Source organism: Cavia porcellus, unplaced genomic scaffold (genome assembly GCF_034190915.1).
Source record: "Cavia porcellus strain 051 isolate PalLab524CR breed Dunkin Hartley unplaced genomic scaffold, mCavPor4.1 scaffold_19, whole genome shotgun sequence".
Lineage (NCBI taxonomy): Eukaryota > Metazoa > Chordata > Mammalia > Rodentia > Caviidae > Cavia > Cavia porcellus.
Genome location: NW_026947502.1, coordinates 26289357 through 26311132, shown reverse-complemented (window position 1 = coordinate 26311132; position 21776 = coordinate 26289357). Strand labels below are relative to the sequence as shown.

At 44.1% G+C, this 21776-nt stretch overlaps 1 protein-coding gene across 2 annotated transcripts; it reads right to left on the bottom strand.

The window, feature by feature from the left end:
• Nucleotides 1-1999: 1999 nt before the first annotated feature.
• Efcab9 (EF-hand calcium binding domain 9) lies at nucleotides 2000-21572 on the bottom strand. Of its 2 annotated transcripts, XM_023566442.2 has the most exons (5): nucleotides 20681-21572; nucleotides 6826-6993; nucleotides 3648-3796; nucleotides 2742-2918; nucleotides 2000-2223 (listed from the first exon to the last, which is right to left on the bottom strand). In XM_023566442.2, exons 2-5 carry the CDS (start codon nucleotides 6959-6961, stop codon nucleotides 2047-2049), a joined length of 639 nt encoding a protein of 212 aa, XP_023422210.1. In that variant the 5' UTR covers nucleotides 6962-6993; nucleotides 20681-21572; the 3' UTR covers nucleotides 2000-2046. The 2 variants fall into 2 exon arrangements, with proteins under 2 accessions (XP_023422210.1, XP_063086859.1); XM_063230789.1 differs by having other exon boundaries at nucleotides 2000-2918; nucleotides 20681-21569.
• Nucleotides 21573-21776: the final 204 nt, after the last annotated feature.

Here is a 21776-nt window from a genome sequence, read left to right as displayed (position 1 = left end):
TTACTTAGTGCCTTCCCTGGAAGATGGAAGAGTGGCTTTCTCCTTGTAAGTCTGTCTCCAGAACCACAGGTAGACCATAAGGCTGTCTGCTGACAAATGCCATCCAGGCTACCACAAAAAACACTAGAAACCTATGGTAAGACAAATTCAGTAGTGAGGCACTAGACTAGGGCTAATGGCCAGTGCTGTGTTCGGCCAGACAGGGGCAGTCTCAGTACTCTGTAGGTAGGAGGGCAGGGCAGTTGCAGACCGCTCAAGCCAGAAAAAGGGAAGAACTCTGTTGTGAAATGCAGTGAACTTCGTGTATCTTCACAAGAATTCCATTAGAGAAAGAACCATGTGGAAAACACATGAGGTCACAAGCCTCAGGTTGGTGGGGGTTTTGCTAGTTTGATTCCATTTTTATGGTACCATTGTGGGGAAGAAGGGTTTGGCTGCCTTTCGCATTAGTCATGCTTATAAGCAAGTTATCCAAACCCCGTGTCTAATAGAATAGATACGGAGAGGTAGGCACAACAATACATTTCTGTAAGTCTGACTTATGAATGACAGTCTTAAATAAGCAGTTTTATTTATTTACTTTGGCAGTCCTGGGACTGAGTCCAAGGCCTTCGATGCCCTGACCTTTAGCCCCAGCCTTTAGTTTTATTTTTTTGCTTTGAGTCAGGGTCTTGCTGAGTTTACCAGGCTCACCTCCAACTTGCAGTCCTTCTGTTTCAGGTCCCAAGTGGCTGAGGTGACAGATCTATGCCACTGCAGCAGGCTGTGAACCAGGTTCTTGCCTGTCACATCTGGACACAGTATAATAAATTTGGATATTTGACACTATTAGGTGCTCTGGAACTTGTTGAATATTTTAAAATCAGTTATATAACATACCCATAACTAAGAAGTCGTTGATCTATAATAAATGACTTGTATTTTTTCAACTCCTGTGTTCATTCCTGAGAAATTTATGGTAGGAGATGTGGCAATTAATCTAAAGTAAAATGAATTTCTGAGCAAATCAGCTGTCAGCTTAAAACTTGGACAGAATCTGCTAAAACTCAAGTGAGCTAGATCCCTGGCTGGAGTCACTAGCAAGCTTAACTGACCTAGCACTTGAATCCTGGCTCTATCCCTTGTTAAGTCAGATAGTCTTGGCTAAGATTCTTAACCTTTCCTCATCTGTAAATTGAGGATAACAACACCTACTTGACAGCGTTGAGAATAAGCTATGCCTCCAAATCACCGCCTAACACGTAGCAAGCACATACTATATGTAGTTGTCAGTGTTACATCACAACACAATCAGGTAGAGATTAACAAATCTTGTGCTGAAAATAATATGAGTACCCAAGGCATCCATTATATAAGAATTAAAATTATGCAAGGGCATTAGTAATTGTTTTACTGTAGTAGGTTTGGTTCAATTGCCTAAGTGCCTAACTCACCAGAGAGTAATTCAGTCTCCAAGAAAAACACTGCCTTAGCTAGGTATGTGGTACAGTTCTGCGGGCCTAGTTACCCAGGAGGCAGAGGCAGAATGACCTCCCCAACCTGCAAATTCAAGGCTGGCCTGGGCCATGTGTGAGACCCCACCTTGGAAGAAAAAACAGCATATATTTAAATATCGACTTCCCTCATGGTTCTAGGCATGTTAACATTGTCAGTGTAAAGTCTGATATTTGAGTGATTTTAGCCTAAGAAATGGGGCACTAGAAAGGATTCGGGGTGTTGGGTCATGAAAACAGCTCCCCCTGCCTGGCACCAGGGAGAGTCGGCCGTTATTTGGATGCACCAGCACCCAGTGAGCAGGGCTGGCCTGAAAAAGCATCAGCAAAATCGAGTCCTATCCACAAAATGAAAGCGGTTGCTCAGAGCGGAGAGCCCTGGCCTGGCAAGCCCGAGGCCCTTGGATTCATTCCACACGCTGCCAGAAAGAAAGCCAGCCGGCCACTTTGCACTCATTTGGGCCCTCTGAATACAAGTCAGTGTAAAGACACCCACACTGATGACATTGACTTTTTGAATGTGTTTATTTTCAAACAGTTTGAATTAATCATATCATTTCTGAGGGAAAGGTCTTCTCAGAAATCTGCTTACAGCAATTTGACACATAACTTTCTTGAGCTGAGATCTGAATCTGTTTCTCTTATCCTCTTTCATTCTCTCCCTCTGCTTTTCCTTGGATTTTTCATTGGCAAAGATAGTATATATCTTAAATTCATTGTAGTTAAGACGCTTTTATTGGGGGAGGAAAAGAAAAATTACTTCAGGAGCGATTTGATACAATATGTGATACAGATGACAACAGGATTGCAACCCTTATTTTGCCACTTGTAAAGGAGGCCAAGTATCCTCCTCGGGTGCTCATCGTTCCCCAGCGTGCCCCCCACTCCCCTGTTCTGCATCACAGACTTCCCTTTTCTGCAGGGAAAATCCGTCATCCTCACCATGGCTTCCCGGAGGATTCTGCTCGCGTGGTCCTGACATGGACTTCCTTGCTTAGCCAGATCCCTGAACCCTTCCCTCGACACCAATTACTGCCCTGTCATTACATTTCTTTCTTTAAACCTGTGAGTCCACATCGCATGGTGTGGCACTCAGCCTTTTCGTGCGTCTCCAGACTTTCTCTGAACCAGCTCCGTGCGGATCGTGTCTCTCAGCCTCCTCCTCACCCATCTCTACTACAGGTAATCCGATTCTGTCTTCTGCCTTATTAAGAGGCTGCCATGCTACACTTGGGGATCTACACTTACGCGGTCCTCCGAGGAGTGAAAATCTTGGAAGAACTCTTTGAGTCGCTCGTTTCTAATGTTGAAGAGAAATCTGTACAAGTGGAAGTTGACTTTACCAATTCTCTGCTCTCCGTTTATGTCAAGCAGTCTAAAGACGTGCCGCGAATGGCAGTACATAAATTGTTCTTCCAAATGATTCTGTTTTGAGAGAAACGTGAGACAGGGAATAGGGTTGGTGGTGCTTTGTAAACTTGTTACATCCAGGCTGGTATGGTCACCAGCCCCTTCCCTGGAAAACTAAAATCACAGAAGCTCGAGGTGAAAGGATTCCATCTTCCCCGGGGGGAGCCCGTTGTGCATCTGCATTCAGAGGGAACTTGGGCCCCTGCAGTGAGAAGCGCTGGACAGAACTCTAGTTGCCAGAGCGCATCTCCTCACATCCATAAAGGTCTTGTGACGAGACTGTGACCATACAAGGTCCTTTCCTCAAGGCGTGGAAACGTAACTGTACACAGAGGCTGTGTGTGACAAGCAGCAGTGCAAAGCAGGCATTTCTGGTCTCCGTCATTCATTCCTTTCAGAAAAGCTCAGAGCAAGAGGATCACAGAGGCAGTGAGCGTTTAAAAAGACTGCTTTTTTTTGCAAACCCCCAGACAGGACGCGAGAGAGGAAGGGCAGGCTGGAAACCACTGCAGCCAGGCAGATCTGGTTTTTATCAGAACATGAAAAAGACGAAAACAAGGAGAGGCCACCGTGGGGAGAGGCAGCGTAAATGCTCAACTTTTCCAACAGGATCCAAAGTTAATCACGCTCCCATTTTCGCCTCTTGTCTGTAGTGAAAGGGAAAGTTGGGGTTCCTGGCCCTAGCATCACGGTGCAGCAGCCAAGCCCCGCCTCCTGGGCCCCAGACCCTGACCTGGGACTTGCCTGATGTGACAGCAGGATGCAGACCAACAAGTAGAATTCCTCGAAGCCAATTTCACCCACAGCATTGCAGTCGAACATGTCAAACACCATCCTGATCTGTCTGGATTTCAAGTTAGTCACGTAACTGAGGAAGTGATAGAAGAGCACATCTGTGGAGGGAGGTCAGGGGACGGGTTACTCGGGAAGAGCTCCAGGTGCTGACCGGCTGGACACTCATGAGCGGTAGGACTGATGGAAGCTTACTGACCTGGGAAGAAGAATGCTATTCGTGTCTGGCTTCCCTACTGAGCCGTCCACGACTCCATTAGGACCGGAACTGCTTTTCCCTAAGCTGTGTGCGAAAGCGTCGGCCCCCGTGCTGTGCAGAGGGAGACAGCAGGGACGATGTGGTTCCTGGCCCCAACCACCTGCCCCGTGGGGCACACAGGCAGGAGTGATGACAGCCACGCTGGCTGATGAGCCAGGTGTGGTGGCACACACCTGTAATCCCAGCACTTGGGAGGCTGAGACAGGAGGATCGCTGTGAGTTCAGGGCCAGCCTGGGCTACATAGTGAGTTTAAGATCAGCCTGAACTACACAGTGAGATGTTGTCTCAAAAAGAAAGAACTCACCAACCACTTGGGTGGCTTGCCAAACGACCATTTCTGATTCAGGAAACCTCACATGTGGCTGAGTCCACATTTGGTTTTTTTCAGTACATGTTTGCATAATGATTACAACATTCATCATGGGGAGGACATAGCCCGTACATCTGAATTCCTTTCTCATTCCTTTTCTCCCCTCCTTCTGTATCTCCTTCCCTTTGCAAAAAGATCTGTGTGCGAGTCCACATTCCCACAAGCTCCTAGGTGAGGCTGCTCCTGCCTGTAGGTACTTCCAGACGCCTTGCAGAGTAGGGGTTCACAGGTGCCTGGTCTGATACACAGCCTCAGTCTTTCCACAAGGAGGCCGCATCTTCCCCCTGCTGGTGAGTGCATATTCACTCACATGCAGTCAAGGAGGAATTACAGGGAAGAACCAGGGAGGCTTCTGCCTGTCACTGCACTGGGGATGGAGGAAGCAACAGCGACTGGTTCCCCTTACTGTGTGTGGCCGTCCAGGGGTGTACATTCGCACCCCAGGGCAGCTAGAGGTTTTCAGAGCAGCTCTGTCTGCGTATGATTTCCTCTTGTCCACTGATTACAGAAACTATGTCCTGACTCCACTGAATATGAAAAACGCGTTTATGTAATTTAAAGTCCCAGCTGAAGCTAGCTGAGAACGTGGTGAACCCATTCATAATGGCAGGCTCGGGGACTCTGTGGCCCTTGATGTTACTTCTCCATCCAGGCCTGAGCCCCTGGGACCAACACATCATACACACACACACACACACACACACACACACACACACACACACACAGCGCTGCATGGGGAGTTCCTCCATGAGAAATCTCTTAGGCAAGATCTGGTAGCTACTTAATAAATGGTATCTTGAAACCAGCTGACCCTGACCCACCCAAGTCTCCAGGGCCTGAAGTCACCCCACCCTCAAGGCAAACCTTAGGCCACACCTTCCTGGTTTTAGGTCAGTGTCCCATCCCTTGGTGACCAGAAACATGAGCATTACTTTATCTCCAGGGCATTGCGTCACCAGGGACTGGTTTCGTTACTAGGGAGATGGGACTCTTAAGCAAGCCCTGGGATGAGGAGCCAGGGCTCGGAGTCAGTGAGCCCTGGCACAAGCTCGGCGTTCTCAGAGCTCAGGGTCCTGCAGCTGCCTTACCTAGGCAGGCTGAGGGGGAAGACGGGTAACACGGGGCATACAAAAAGGGTGGTCTGAAATTGTGAAAAAAGGGGGTCTACCTTTTATTCTTTTAGTGTGTGTGTGTGTACATGTGTGCGTGCACATTTATGCTGAGGCGGGAACCCTGGGCTTTCCACTGAGCTACCCCACCAGCCCCCAGCTTCATTATTATTTCTAGATGAAGAAATGAAACTGGGTGATAGAGAATGTTCTCCAGATGGAACAAGCAGTAATGATAGAACCTGGATGTACCCCAGAGCCCGAAGTTTCATCTTTTCTACTGAACTCCAAACTCTCAGTTGGTGGTTTCTCTCTGTGCTTCAGCTAGAAAATGAACACACACGGCTGAATGTGGTGGCATATGCCTGTAATCCCAGCTACTCAGCAGCCTGAGACAAGATGATCATAAATTCCAAGAGTGTCAGTTCCCATCCTCCTCCCCTGCAAAATGGGGAAGGGGTGCTTTGTGATGCTGGGTATTGAAGCCAGGACCTTCACAGTGAGGGACATCCTCAGCCCTCTTTTATTCTGTTGCTTTTTTAAAAAATTTTGAGGGGCTGGGGATTTAGCTCAGCGGCATAAGCGCCTGCCTTGCAAGCAGGCAGTCATGAGTTTGATCCCCGGTACCGATAAAAAGGAAAAAGACCAAAAAAAAAAAATTTTTTTTTGAGACAAGTTCTCACTAAGTTACTAAATTGCCCAGGCTGGATTAAAATTTATTATCCTGGGGCTGGGGATTTAGCTCAGTGGCATAAGCACCTCCCTGGCAAGTGCGAGATCATGAATTTGATCCCCCCCCCAAGAAATTTATGCTCCTCTTGCCTCAGCTGCCCAGAGTGCTGGGATTCCAGGCATGTGATATCATGCCTGATTTTCAAAATTAAAATTAAAAAAAAAAAAAAACATATAGGGCAGGGGTTTAGCTCAGTGGTCTAACTGCCTGCCTGGCAAGCATGAGCTTGTGAGTTTGATCCCTGGAGCCAAAAAAACAAAAGCCATGTAGAGAGGAAGGGGAGAATGAGTTCTGGGGTGACTAGGTGTGGTGACACACACCTGGAACCCTAGCACTCGGCAGTCCGAGGCAAGAGGATCACCAAGAGTTTGAGGCCAGCCTGGACTACATAGAGAGATTGTCTCAAAAAAAAAGAAAGAAAGAAAAAGGAAAAAAAAAAACTGGGCGTGTAGAGTAGAGGGCTAAGTGGAGCACGTGCTTAGTTAGCACGCCCGAGGCCCTAGGTTCAATATCCAGACATAAATACATACATACAAATACATACCACACATAAGTACCTACATATCTGTTAGCTAAGCAGTCTCTGGTTCTGCAGGTTTTCCTGTGCATTTGTTATCAACCAGACACCAACTCCAAGGGACGGTGGGGAAGTACTGACCATTTAAGGTGTTTTTGTGGTGTACATCAAGAAGGCGAAAATACTCCAGTAAGGCCTTCACATTCCTCACGGATAATAAGCAGTATATTTTGTCCAGATAGAGGTACCACACAAAGGACCCTTCCTTCACTTTCATCTTGGGACGCTGTAAGCCGGCGCCCTGGCAACCTGCAATACAACAGAGAATTCTGCCTTAGAACTGGAATGCTGGACGAAATGTCTGAGAAGATCTGGCAGGAGAGGTTAGAGCAAACTGTCCAAACTGTGCGTACTGAAGGAAAAGTGCGTCCTGCCCTCCCAGTTCTCCGGCCTTGCTGTCCACAGGGTTGTCCGTCACCAAAATGGGGCTTCTCAACAAAATCACAGACCGTGCAAAAGTGAGCAAAGGGTTCTGCTGCATAGGGAAATTTCACTGTGCAGCCAAAGTGTTTCCTGGAGTATTTATAACCCAAATGCAGTTATTAGTCAAGACAAGAATAGGAAGATACAAAAGCTGTAAAAAAAAAAATCCTAACATAAGTACAGTAAAATAAAGCCACAGAGAAGGAATTTTTTAAAGGGCCAAAGTGCAAATCAGTGAATCTACAAAGCAGCACATTTGATTAGAATAACTAAGACTTTTACTTTGTGTAAGGGAATACTTTAACCATACTGAAAGGTAGAGGGATTCGTGTAATAAAGCCTCATGCACTCATCGAGCTGGACAATTGTCAACTCTGAAACAATCTTGCTTTGTTTACATTCACTTCCCTCTGATGTCACCACTGGGTTATCTTGAAGTAAGTCCCAGACAAAACAGCTCTCTGTATATATTCATAGATCTGAATATTTCAAAAAGCAAATGACTTGTTTTTGGTGATATTAGGGGTTGAATGCAGAGTCTTGACTCAGAGCTACATCCTCTCCTTTTTGAGACAACAGTTGCTAAACTACCCAGACAGGATTTAGACTTATGATCCTCCTGCATCAGCCTCCTAGAGTTCTGGGATGACAGGTATGTGCCATGATACCTGGGCTTTTTTTTCGAGACAGTGTCTCACTGCGTAGTCTAGGCTGGCTTTGAATTTACTGTGTACCCTTGCCAGTTCTCAAACTTATAGCTTACCTCCTGAGTGCTAGAACACACACACGTACCTTTGGGCCTAGCTGATGATTTTTTTTAAGGTCACCACTTACCATTATCAGACCTGAAGATAAATAATAATAATTCCTGAATGCCATCAAATACTCAATCAGTATTCAACTTTTCCTAGTTATTTTTGTTTTTGTTGTTTGTCTTTTTGAGACAAGTTCTTGCTATGCAGTTCAGGGTGGCCTTGGGCTCACTTTGTACCCCAGGGTGGTCTCGAACTTGCAGCGATCCTCCTGCCTCAGCCTCCTGAATGCTGGGATTACAGGAGTGTGCCACCATACCTGGCTTCCCAGTTGTTTCTTAAAAGTGTAATAGATGTTTAGTTAAAGTCAGGAACCCAACAGATAATTATTGTTTCCAATGTTTCTTATATTTCTCTAGTTTTTTCCCTTATTTTTCATACAATTTATTTGTTGAAGAATCCAAATGGTCATGTAGATGAAAATGCTCTGCTTTTTCCAGATTTATTCTCAATATGTTAGCACGCTGCCCTGTCTTTTGTACTGTAAGCCAGTAGCTAGATCTAGAACAAATCAATAAAAACAGACAAACTTGCCAGTTACACTCGTGGAATCCCGGCTTCTAGGGAAGCTGAGGGAGGAGGATTACACATTCCAGGCCAGTCTGGGCAATTTAGTGAGGCAGACAGACAGACAGCAGGAATGCAAGTCTGTGTAAGTCCCTGGGGTCAATCCCCAGTACTGCAAAAACAAGAACCACAACAAAACAGACAAACTTTTGCAAATGAAGGGAAAATTTTTTAAAATTAAGACTGAAAGAGTAAACATGATTAATGTTATGAAAGGCTTAAAATGCATGTAAGAAGCCAGGTGTGATGGCTCACGCTTGTAATCCCAACAATCAGGAGGCTGAGGCAGGAGGATTGTTGAGAGTTCAAGACCAGCCTGGGCTACAAAGTGAGCTCAAGGCCAGCCTGAACTGCATAGTGAGACCTTATCTCAAAAAGACCAAAAAAAAAAAAAAAAAAAAAAAAAATACATGTAAGAATACTAGGTAAGCCAATAGGCCCATGTTTAGCATACGATATGACCATCCACCAACTCCAAGTCAGCTCTGCATTTTGCTTCCTCTTGGCACATGGCAGCAGAGATGCAGAGTAACCAAGTGAACTGATCTTGGTTGGGGGCAATGCTCAGGGAGAGGAGGTGAGCCCGGAAAGCCAGCAGTCCTTGGGAGAAAGTATGGGCCTGGCTGGGCACTTCAGGGATTCCAGTGTTACCCTCCCACAGTGACTGGCGAAGAGGCAACCACTGGAGACCACTGCAGGGTGGGAGTGGACCAGACGCAGGCGCCTCTGAGAAGCCTAAGCTCAGGCTGGGATGGCAGAGGCGCTGCCTTCCACAGGAAATAACCAGATCCTGTGAGTATCATCAGGAATCCAACAGTCCAGCTGAATCCCTGCCCTGCCACCTACAGCCAGCAGAGAACAGAGGGTTGATGCCTTTCCCATTTGCTGACATTAGCAAGGACACATCTTGACTGAAGGGAAAACACAGTCTGGAGTGAGTGGACAGACGGGTCTTGAGTGCATGGAAGGTACCTCAAGAACCCATTGGCCCAATTTCCCTAAAGAACATAGATGCAAAAAACCCTCAATAAGATACTGGCAAACAGAAATCAGCAAATAATCAAGAAGATTATACACCATGACCAAGTAGGGTTCATCCCAGGGATGTAGGGGTGGTTCAATATACATAAATCCACAAATGTAATACACCATATTAACAGAACCAAGGACAAAAATCATGTGATCATCTCAATTGACATAGTTTTTGACAAAGTCCAGCACTGATTCATATAAAAACCATACAGAAAATTAGAAAAGATGGTGTTTTCTCATCTGATAAAAGCCTTCTATGACAAACCAGCCAACATCATATTAAATGAACAAAAACTGAAAGGTTTCTCTCTAAAATCAGGAACAAGACAAGGATGTCTGCTGTCACCACTCTTATTCAACATAGTCCTAGAAACTTTAGCCAGACAAGAGAAAGACATAAAAAGAACAATGGAAGGCTGGGGATTTCACTCAGTGGCATAAGCACCTGCCCAGCGAGCACAAGGCCATGAGTTCAATCTCTAGTACCAAAAAAAAAAAGAACAATAGGAAAAGGAGTTAAATTATCCTTATTTGCAGATGACATGAAACTCTACATAGAAGACCCTCAAAACTCCACTAAAATACTGCTAAATTTAATAAGCAAATTCAATATTGTAACAGGATACAAAGTCAGTGCTCAAAAATCGATAGCCTCCCGGTACATAAATAACAAACTCGCTGAGAGAGAAATTAGGGAAACAGCACCTTTTACAATAGCATCCAAAAAAATGAAATATCTAGAAATCAACTGAATGAAGGATGTAAAAGACCTCTACATTGCAAATTACAGCACTCTGAAAAAGGAGATTGAAGAGGATCTCAGAAAATGGAACAGTAGCCCTTGCTCTTGGACAGGAAGAACAAACATAGTGGAAATGGCCATATTCCCAAAACTGTTATAAGATTCAATGCAAGTCCGATAAAAATTGCAACAGTAGGGGCTGGGGATTTAGCTCAGCGGCATAGCGCCTGCCTTGCAAGCAGGTAGTCGTGAGTTCGAGCCCTGGTACCGATAAAAACGAAAAAGACAAAAAAAAAAAACCCTGCAACAGTATATCTCACAGAATTAGAGAAAACAATCCTAAAATTCATTTAAAATCAGAAGAGACATAGGAAAGCAAAGGCAATTCTGGGCAACAAAGGCAAGACGGGGCATCACAATTCCTGACTTGAAATTATGTTATAAAGCTGCTGTGATTTAAAAACAAAACAAAACAAACCTCCCCAAAACAGCATATTGCTGGAAAAATACAAAACAAAACAAAACAAAGCAAAACAAATAAACAAAAAAATAGACCCAAAGATCAATGGAACAGACTAGAAGAGGCAGAAACAACTCCAGACACGCTCAGCCATCTTATCTTTTTTTTTTTTTTGTCTCTGTCTTTTTGAGACAGGGTCTTGCTCTGCAGTTCAGGCTGCCTTCAGCTCATGTTGTAGCCCAGACTGCTCTCGAACTCTCAAGGATCCTCCTGCCTCAGCCACCCTAGTGCTGAAATTATAGGCTTGTGCTGCCACGTCCCAGCCACCTTATCTTTGACAAAGGTGTCAAACACATTCACTGCAAGAAAGATAAACTCTTCAATAAATGGTGCTGGGAAAACTGGCTCTGCAGATGCTAAAGATTAAAATTGGACCCACATCTTTCATCATACACTAAACCAAATTCAAAATGGATCAAAGATCTAAATATTAAAACAGAAACATTAAATCTGCTGCAAGATAAAATAGGCAAAGACTTTATGAATAAAACTCTAATTGCACAGGAACTATCATAAAGAATCAATTACTGGGGCTGGGGTTTTAGCTCAGTGGCATAAGCACCTGCCTTACAAGCGCGTGGTCGTGAGTTCAATTCCTGGTACCGGTAATAAATAAATAAATAAATAAAATTTAAAAAAAAAGAATCAACTACTGGGACCTCATCTTATTAAAAACCTTCTACACAGGAAGAAAAACCACCAACAGAGCGAACAAATAACCCATGATGTAGGAAAAAATGTTTGCCAGCTGTTCCTCAGACAAAGGATTACCATCGAAAACATAAAGAACTCAAAAAAATCAGACCTCCCATCTGAGATGAATATAAACTTCTTGCATGAAGAAATACAAACAGCAAATAAGTACATGAAAAAGTGTTTGACATCACTGGTCATTCAAGAGATACCAATTAAAACAACACTGAGACTCCATCTTACTCCAGAAAGAACGGCTATGAACCAGAAATCAACCAATAATAAATGCTGGAGGGGCTGTGAGGGAAAAGGAACCCTTCTCTACTGTTGGTGGGATTGCAGACTTGTGCAGCCATGGTGGAAATCAGCATGGAGCTTCCTCAGAACACTAGGATTAAATGTTCCATTTGACCCTGCTATTCCCCTTCTGGGTATCTTCCCAGAAGAATTAATAACATTGTACTACGGTGATATGTGTGCACCCATGTTTATAACAGCACAATTTGTAATATCTAGCTCTTGAAAACAACCCAAATGCCCATCAACCAAGGAAAGGATAAGAAAGTGTGGTCTTTTTATACAATGGAGTACTACTGAGCTATAAAGAAGGACACACTGGAAACTTTTATAGGTAGTGAAGTAAACCAGATGCACATGTGTAAACATCGTACGTTTCCTTAGTGTGAGAAGCTGAAAAAGCAAACAGGATCCAAAATGTACAACAGATGTTGTAAGATGGGAAGAAACTTCCAAAGGAAAGAGAGGGCCAGGGATATAGCTCAGTGTCACAAGTGCCTGCCTAGTAAGCACAAGGTCATGAGTTCAATCCCCAATACCAACAAGAAAACAAAAAAATAAAAAAAGGTTTGTGCTAATATTGTTTGGACAATTGAATACTGATAGTTTGTACTCTGAATAATTTAAAGATAATAATACATAATGTATTAACCATTGTTAACCTCCTATTATCTTATTTCTAAATTGTTTTTCTCTTGAAAATTAAATTTAAAATAAACATAGGCCCTAAATCTAGGTGGAGAAAATTGTGACAGGCTGGATTCTAAAACTGCAGATTCTAAAAATAAATCACTCATTTAAAAATACAGACGAGGGGCCAGGGATTTAGCTCTGTGGCGTAATCGCCTGCCTGGCAAATGCAAGGTTGTGAGTTTGATCTCTGCTACAAAAGAAAACAACAATAAAAAAAACATATATACACAAATTTTTTTCTTCAACTCAATTTTTTCCCTATTTTTAAAGTTGTTTTTCTTTCCTTCATTGAGTTTTCAGGGGTTGAAAGATTTTTTTCCTGTTTTTTTATTTTTAGTTTATGTCCTTTTTTCTTTTCCACTCTCAAATTTTTCTTTTCCTTTTTATCTTTTATTTCCTGCATTTTGTTCTATTTTTCTTCTTTTTGTTTTGTCCTTTTGCACAATTGTTTCCTAACAACTATTAATTTCCTTAGACTCATCAAGAGGGCTCCCATTTTACCTTTGTCCTCATATCTCATTGATTAATTTTTAAACTTTTCTTTTTTTGCTGGGTTTGTAATCCCAAGCCCAGGAAGGCTGAGGCAGGATGGTCGCTGCAAGTTGAGGCCAGCCTGGGCTACATAATGAGTTACTACATAGCGAGACTGTCTCAAACACACACACACACACACACACACACACACACACACACACACACACACAGAAGTTTTCTCTTCCCATCCTCCAGTTCCCCATCCCCTCTATTTTTACTCGGGTAGCTACTGAGCCGAATGAATCTCTAGACAGCTAGTTGAATTTATGAATTTATGCTGTTGAATACTGTTCTATTGTTAGCAGAGGTAAAGTTGTCCCATATAGTTGATATCTGCTGTAGGTCAACAGTAAGTCAATACTGGGTCATCTTAGGATTCATACTATCATCACAGAATGTTTCTATGGTTAAGTGTGGTATATTATTATAGGTGTCGCATGCTAACTGATCATGCCTAGAGCTCCAAGGTGATTATATTATTGGTCCTTAGAGTTTATCAAAAATTCTGTTTGTCTTTAATGCTATAATTGACGCTGATTTTATTACTATAGCCAAGGTGACACAGCTGTTACTATTAACTGGTTTTCTGGGATTCCAGTCTCTGGATTGCCTCGGGGTCAGTAACAATACTGGAGAACTGGGTACTGGACCAAATATGCCATAGCCTCCCATCCCAAGTGAGTGGAGGTGGCTGGATCCTGGGACAGAGGCAAAGGCCAAGGTTGTATCCAGAGGACACCACTGACAAGCAGACATTAATGAAAGAGGTTTCTGGGGCTGGGGATTTAGCTCAGCGGCATAAGCACCTGCCTTGCAAGCAGGCAGTCGTGAGTTCAATCCCTGGTACCGATAACGAAAAAGACCGAAAAAAGAAAGAGGTTTCTACACTGACATCCAAGCTCTCGGCGAAAATGGCCCTTCAACCTCCACACAGAACAAACAAACGAAAACAGAAACTTGAGAAGACACGGCACTAAAATGCCTCTGAAAACTCCCAACTCCCTCAAAGTCGATCCATGAGGCATTAGAGGGGAGGAATCCACACAGCCAAATTATTTAAAATTATATCAAAGGAGAAACAAAACAGATCAATAAGGCAATTGGCAAATTCAGATAAGATACAAACAAACAGATCATGGGTCAAATAAACAAAATGATCATGGAAGCTATAGAAGACACCAATAAAAAGCTGGCAGAGCTAAACAAAACATGAATGACCAGCATGGAAAAGAATTAGAGCCCATAAAATGTCTCCCAATAGAAATGCAGGAGACTGAGAAGCATGGAAAGTACCGGCAGCAGAAGTGAGCAGTGTGAGGACAGACAAAAGTCCAATAATAACAAGTGCTGGCAAGGCCACAGGGGAAAAGGAACAGTCTATAGTAATGATAGGAATGCAAACTGGTGCAGCCACTGTGGAAATCAGCCTGGAGAGTCCTCAAAAAACTAAAAATAGAAATTATATTTGACCTAGGCATTCACCTTCAAGAATCTTCCCAAGAGTTCAAGACATCATATTACAGCAATAACTGCATACCATGTATATAGCACCACAATTCACAATAGCTAAATCTTGGAAGCAGCTTACACGGCCATCAACAAATGAACAGATAAAGATAATGGGGTATTTAAACACAATAGAGTACTACTCTGCCATAAAGAAGGATAAACTTGGGGCCTGGGGATTTAGCTCAGCGGCATAAGCGCCTGCCTTGCAGGCGTGTGATCATGAGTTTGATCCCTGGTACCGATTTAAAAAAAAAAAAGAAGGATAAACTTAGTCATCTGTAGGAAAATGGATGCATCTTGAGACCATAATGTCAAGTGAAATAAATCACACATTTCAATATTGCATAATTTCTCCTGTATGAGAAACCAAAATTATAGATCAAGAGCAAAATAAAAGATAGATAATGGAAGTAGGGAGACAGATCCTTCTCTTGCGGGAAGGAGATCAAGAGATGGAGAGAATGCCAGGCATGGTGGTGCACGCCAGTAATATCAGCATTCTGGAGGCTGAGACAGGAAGATCACTGAGTTTGAGACCAGCCTGGGTTATGAGTTCAAAGCCAGCCTGAAATGCAGAATGAGACCCTGTCTCATCAATCAATCAATCAATCAATCAATCAATCAGTAAAATGGAGAGAGAGAGAGAGAGGAAGGAGGGGGTAGGAAACAGAATGAGAAAAAAAATTATATTATTATGTATGTGTACCTACGCCACACAAAGCATATAAGCATTACCTACTGCAAACATATACTAGTAAAGAATTAAAAGAGTGGGGGCCAGGGATTTAGCTCAGTGGCATAAATGCCTGCCTGGCAAGCACAAGGTTGTGAGTTCAATTCCCAGTACCAAAAAAAAAAAAAAATTAAAAGAATGTTATGTAAAACTCTGGAACAATAACTTGAAGATCTAAATCAGCACTTTCTAATAAATATATTATGTGAGTTACAAATACTAATCACATATTAGGACCAGGGGTATTGTTCAGTGGTGGGGTACTTACCTAGCCTGTTCAGGCCCTGGGTTTGATCCCCAGAATGATTAAAAAAAAAATCTAGTAGCCACATTTGAAGAAAGTAAAAAAAAAAAAAAATCAAATGGGAATCATTTTAACAACATTTTATTTAACCCAATGTATCCAAAATATGATTTCAGTTTATAATGAGTGTCTTTAAAGAATTAAACCCAGTGTATTTTACACTTCTGCCACACCTCAGTTCAGAGTGGTTATACCTGATACGGGCAGGTTCTCAGCAGCCACACAGGGCAGCAGGGTGCCATAGTGGACGGCACATCTGGCTACATGGGATGATTCTTCTAGGTAAATGGACTTATGAAGAGGTTAAAAACCCTTGCCAAGGGTCACTGATACAGCTCAGCAGCACAGTGTCTGCCTGATAAGTGGGAGGCCCTGAGTTTGAGTCTCGGTACAAAAAAATCAAAAAGACAAAAAACCCCAAACCCTTGTCAACCATTAACCATAATCCATAACCAAAGAGTCAGGTGATGAAGTGCTAGGGAAAGATACTTGGCTCACGCTGAGGTAGGAGCTGAGGAAGGACAAGAGGACAAGTAAAGGACAGGAAGCAGTGGAGCAGGACCTGAGGAGCAAGGAGGGCTGTGCCAGCCCAGTGGGAAACCAACACATTAAGATGGCACTGCCCCTCCAGAGCCCCGGCACAGGAAACCACAGGTGCATGACCCTGCCTGAGTCCAGTCCCACTTGCATTGTGGCTTTAGGCCCCCAGCCCCTGATCCTGGCTTTGTACACTGTGATAACTTTCTGGGTTAATAACCCCCTTTCTTTATAGGTGGGCAGTGTCAGATGCCCCGATGGACCATGACTCCGGTCAGTCCCCAGGTCACATCCTCCCATAATCCAGGGCTTTAGGAGGCCCAGCGCCTGCCCCGTCAGGTGGGTGCTGTCTCACTGTGCAGTGTAATTTCGCTTCTTTCATTTTTAATAAACCAGGAGCTGAGGATTTAGCTCAGTGGCACAGCACCTGCCTGGCAAGTATGAGTCCTCCATTGGATTCCTGGTACCTAAAAAATTAAAAAAATAATGAGAAAAGAACAATTTCATTTTTAATAAATCATACTCTCATTGCTCCTTCTGAGTATCCTGCTTGATTCTTTGGGATCCAAGAAGCTACAAACAGGAACCCTCCACCTGATACCAGGAAGGATTTATGGAGCTTTTTCCTACAAAGGAACAAACAATCTTTGTTATATAATTCAAAGCAGTTCTGATTTTAGTAATACAACGGACTAGGCTATGAGGATAAACTTCTTCACTACAATCTAATGATTCTGGGCCTAGGATTTAGCTCAGCAGCTCAAGTGCTTGCCTGGTGACTGCAAGGTCATGAGTTCGATCCCCGGCACCAAAAAACAAAAACAAAACAATGATCCTAGGGATAAAATCATTGGTAGCTTGGAAGAAAAAATGAGATAGAAGCCCAGGCATAAGTGGCTTTCATCAAGGCGGTGTTTGGAGATGGTAGTGAATAAAAGCAGCCCACGGCCTACCCTAAGTGGGAACGGTCACTGCTGAAGAGCTGGGCCTCGGTGTTACCCACTCCATGCCTGGGTAGGCCGGAAACATGCTCCTGTGCTCCTGCCCAGGGAATGGTGAGGAAGGCTGCTTTGGTGGTGACCAGAATAGCCAGAGGAAAGAAAAGTGACCCCTGAGGAGTCAGAAGTAGGGCGCTGCAGGTCTGCACCCCCAGTGCATCATCTGGGTGGGCCAAGAACTTTGAGCCCTAGGTATGAATTTGCATAGATCTGAACAGAGTCACTCGGCAAAGCAAACACTTTTCCTTTCAGAAGGATCCAACCTTTACTCAGGCTCAAAGAAACCCCAGAAATCACTTTCCAAGGATGTGACACACACAAGGAAAAAAAAAAATACCATGAGCATGAAGCAGCAGAAACTACAATGGAAGCAGGACTGTAAACTTCAGATACTGGGATTACAGGGCACAGATTATGAAATAGTTGGTTCCCATTTGCTTTCTTTTTTTGAGACAGGGTCTCGCCACACAATTCAGTCTGGTCTTGAGCTCACTTCATAGCAGAGGCTGGTCTCAAACTTGCAATGATCCTCCTGCCTCAGTCTCCCAAGTGCTAGGATTACAGGTATGTGCCAAGATGCCCAGCTCCTCCTTTTAAAGTAATGAAAAGACATCCTTTATTATTTTTTTCTGGGTGCTGGGGACTGAGCCTCGGGGCTCACACACTCTAGGCAAGCATTTTACCGCTGAGCTACACCTCAGCCCTACTTCATTTTTACCCGACGCGTATACCCTGCAGTCATTTGCAAGCTTGCCTGGGAGTGGGGCTCTCGCTCCAGGTAGATGGCGTCAGAACTGATTCATAAGGCGCCCAGCTCGGGTCTGCAGAGAACTGGAGAACTTTTGTGTGGGTAGAACTCCCACATCTCTGGTGGCCAAAGTGCGTTGGTGAATGTTGTGAGAACACGAAAGGGAATTGCACACTCACTAGAATGGCTAAAATTAAACAGACTAACAATATCAGCACAATTGCAGCTACCTGGGAACCCACGTATCACTTGTGGAAATGCAAACTACAAAAATGCGATCACTTTGGAAAGCAGTTGGGCAGTTTCTGAGAAAGGTAAGCATACAACGTACATTTAACATGTGACTCAGCAACCGAGCTCCTGTGGGCACCCAGCAAACCCAGAAAATATAGCTGTAAAGGAAAAGAAGTAAGTTTTCTTCTTCTGTCGCTAAGTGTATAGCAAGATCCCTACCACAAAAGACAGTAACAAGAACATATGGAATAGTTTTTATGTGATGAGATTCTTCAAAAGAAATGCCAGGTGTGATGATGGTGCGTTCCTATAATCCTAGCACTCTGGAGGCTGAGGCAGGAGGACTGCTGTGAGTTCAAGGCCAGCCAGGGCGACACAGTGCAAGGTCAGCCTGAGCTATGTAGCAAGACCCTGTCTCAAAAAACGAAAACAAAACCAAACAAACAAAAAAAGACATGAAGGGCCAGGGATATAGCTCAGTGGCATGAACACCTGCCTGGCAAGTGCAAGGTCCTAAGTTCAGTTTCCAATACCAAAAAAAGAAATACTTTAAAAAAGAAATGAAGACCCACAAAAATAAATAAAGTTGTGAGTTTTTATGTCTGGGGAAGAGTGGATAGTATACAGCCACAGGACTGAAGCACAAGGCATGACCTAGTTGTGAGAGGCTGTTTGCTCAGTTCTTAAGGTGTCTCTTTGTCTTATTTGGGCACAGGGAAGACACCTGTCAGATAAGAATCCTGTGACAGGCTGCTAGGAACAGGGGACGGGTGAGAATGATTTGTCCCTATGCTATCTTCCTGAATTCCAAGGTGCCATTTTTTGGGGTAGGATGTTCTGATCTCCATCATATGGAGACTCATATGGAAATATTCCCAGAAACTTTCTTCATACTAACCAGAGGCTGAAACATCATAAATATCCGTCCTGAGCTGAACAGACTAACAACTTATACTATATCCACATCACGGAATACTACCTAGCAGTGAAAAGGAATGAGTCCTGAAGAATTAAACATGATAGATCTCAAAAACAGGATGAATAAAAGAAGCCAGACATGGCCTGGGGATGTAGCTCAGTAGTCAAATGCTTGAAGGAAGGCCCCCTAAACAAACTTCAAACTAACAAACAAAAGCAAACAGGCAGGCCATGAAAGAGCATGATTTATATGATGAAGCAGAAGAGATAATTCCAATATATGGTGACAGAAGACAGATCTCTGCTTTTAAGGAATAGGAATGGGGGTTACCTGGAAATGGGCATAAGGAAATTATGAGGATGCTGATGGTGACACAGTATAGACTTGTCAAGGCTCATTGACACTATGCTTTAAATGGGCGCACTTTGTTGAATGTAAATTAAAACCTCAATGAAGTTTTTTTTTTTTTGTCTTTTTGAGACAGGGTTTTACCATGCAGTTCAGGCTGGCCTCAAACTCACACAGATCCTCCTGCCTCAGCTTCCCAAGTACTGGAATTACAGTCTCGTACCACCATGCCTGGCCCAACAAGATACTATTTTAAAAATTCCTGGAATTAAAAAGGAAGCCAGGAAGCCAGCCATGGGGCCCATACATTAATCCCAGCAATAAGAGGTTGAAGCAGGAGGGTCATAAATTTGAGGCCAGCCTAGACTACAATGTGTAGCCATCTCAAAAAACAAAACAAAATACAGTGAATCAAACAGAAACGTGAGCAGAGAAGCTGAAATGTCTAACTAAACTCTGAAGATATGTCCAAATGCATTCATAATTAGAGACAGATACATTAAAATATTTATTAATCTTACTAGGTAGGAACAAATCCTTTCTATCTTAAGCTGTTCCAGAAAACAGAAAAAAAAAAAACCCTATAAAAGAACAAAAAATGTGGGGGTCTGGGGCTATAGCTCAGTGGCATAAATGCCCGCCTAGCAAACTCAAGGTCATTAGTTCAATTCCCAGTACACAAACAAACAAACAAAACAAAAATGTCTAATTATTTTCTTTACTCATCATTAGGTTCATGGTGAGTTCGTTTAGGGCAAGTGTACTAATTTATTTAATGAGTTACTAGTTGTTTCAGAGAAGTGGCTTGCTTTCTGCTGAAACTCTTTTTTTCTTACAATCTGTTATTTTGCTCTGTTGTGGTACAACCCCTGACTACAACAGTGGTACTGGGGCCACTGATGAACCCAGGGCTTTACGCTCCTTAAGCAAGCACTATCACTGGACCACATGGCTGGTAAAAAAAAAAAAAAAAAAAAAAAAGGTTACAACTTTCTTGTTTTGTTTTTGAGGTATAATTTACATATTATAAAGTTCATTCATTTACAGAAATGCACACTGCAATTCAGTGGTCGGGGTAGATTTGCTGAGTTGTGAAATCACCACTGTAGCACAGGTTCACAACCCTCCCATCTTTCCAGTAAGATTCCTCATCTTCCCTTTACAGTCAACCCTGCTTTCTTCCGCACCTACCCAGGAAATCTTTCCCTCCTTGAGGTCTTCACCTTTTCTATACGTTTCCTTAGTAATAAAATCACAGGTCATGAAGTTTTTCGGGTCTGGCTTATGACTCACCTTATTTTTCTGCGTCAGGGCTGGTCGGGGCCACCTCCTCCACGTGGCTCACGCGGCAGAAGCAACAGGGAGACCTAGCTTTCGGCTTGCTCACCGGCCCACTCTCTGACAGCAATCCGCCGAGGCATTTCCTTCTTTCAGTGACAGAGACCTTCTGACATCCCAAATATGAGATCCAAGCAGAGAGCAAACCTCCAGCAGGCGCCCTCCGCGCCCATCACCGCGGCGCTGCAGGCGGACTTCGCGGGCTTCCCCAGCGCCAAACCACGCTCAGTCGCCGCGCAGGGATGTTTTCGGGCAACGTACTGAGAAAGGGGAGAAAACACTCGGTGTTGACGTTTTCCGTGTCCCGCAGGTGCAGGGACTGGAGCGTGGCCTTCGCTCTTCATAGCTGGCCTTGCAGGCTGTCACCCCCCTTTCCCCCGCATTTTCAGTCGGGAAGCCGACTGTAGATTCAGGCAAAAGCCCTATAATCTGTCTACGCAAGCAGGTAACTGTAACAGTGAAGTGAGTCAAGCCGCCTGGCTCGAGGATGAAGATTGTCAAAGAAGTCTTTAATTTTATCTCTGGCGCGCTCGTCTTTTTAAATTGGGGAATAAATTAGAAAGTTAAAAAAAAAACTTAATTTGAAATATTTCCACTAACCCATCACGAACCAAGTCTTAGTAAGTCCCAAAGGAGCTCTTCTTTCCAGCCTTGGAATCTCACTGGGCAGGTGTGGGGCTCGCGCGCGAAGCGGGAAACCAGCGGGTCACCCGGGCTCCCGGGACCACCGCGGCCGGCAGGGCGCAGCGTTTTTGCGCACTAGGAGGCAGCACCATGCCGAGCAGCCGAGGGGTCCACAGCGCGCCGGCGGCCACGACGTGTATCCTGGGGCGCGTGCGCTCGCCCGCCTGGCGTCCGCGCCTGAAAAGCCGGGGGCGGGGGGGGGGGGGGCAGGACCGGCTGGCAGGGCGGCCAAGGGGTGGATTGCAGGGGCTACTGCGGGTTCGCCTTCTCGGCACCACCGCGATCGAGGGGCGCTTGCAAAACGCCCACTCGCTGACCCTCGAGTTCCCATATCAGTTTTGAGAGCCATGCGGCACAGCCGGCCCCC

What these genes read in the sequence shown, in the direction of transcription:
- Efcab9 (XM_023566442.2), bottom strand. Translation starts at nt 6,961, where the DNA reads ATGAAAGTGAAGGAAGGGTCCTTTGTGTGGTACCTCTATCTGGACAAA. An exon ending in GCATCCTGCTGTCACATCAG is followed by an intron (nt 2,919 to 3,647) that starts GCAAGTCCCAGG and finishes CTCTCAAAACAG; the next exon opens with AATCATTTGGAAGAACAATT. An exon ending in TTCACTCCTCGGAGGACCGC is followed by an intron (nt 2,224 to 2,741) that starts GTAAGTGTAGAT and finishes CCCCAATAAAAG; the next exon opens with CGTCTTAACTACAATGAATT.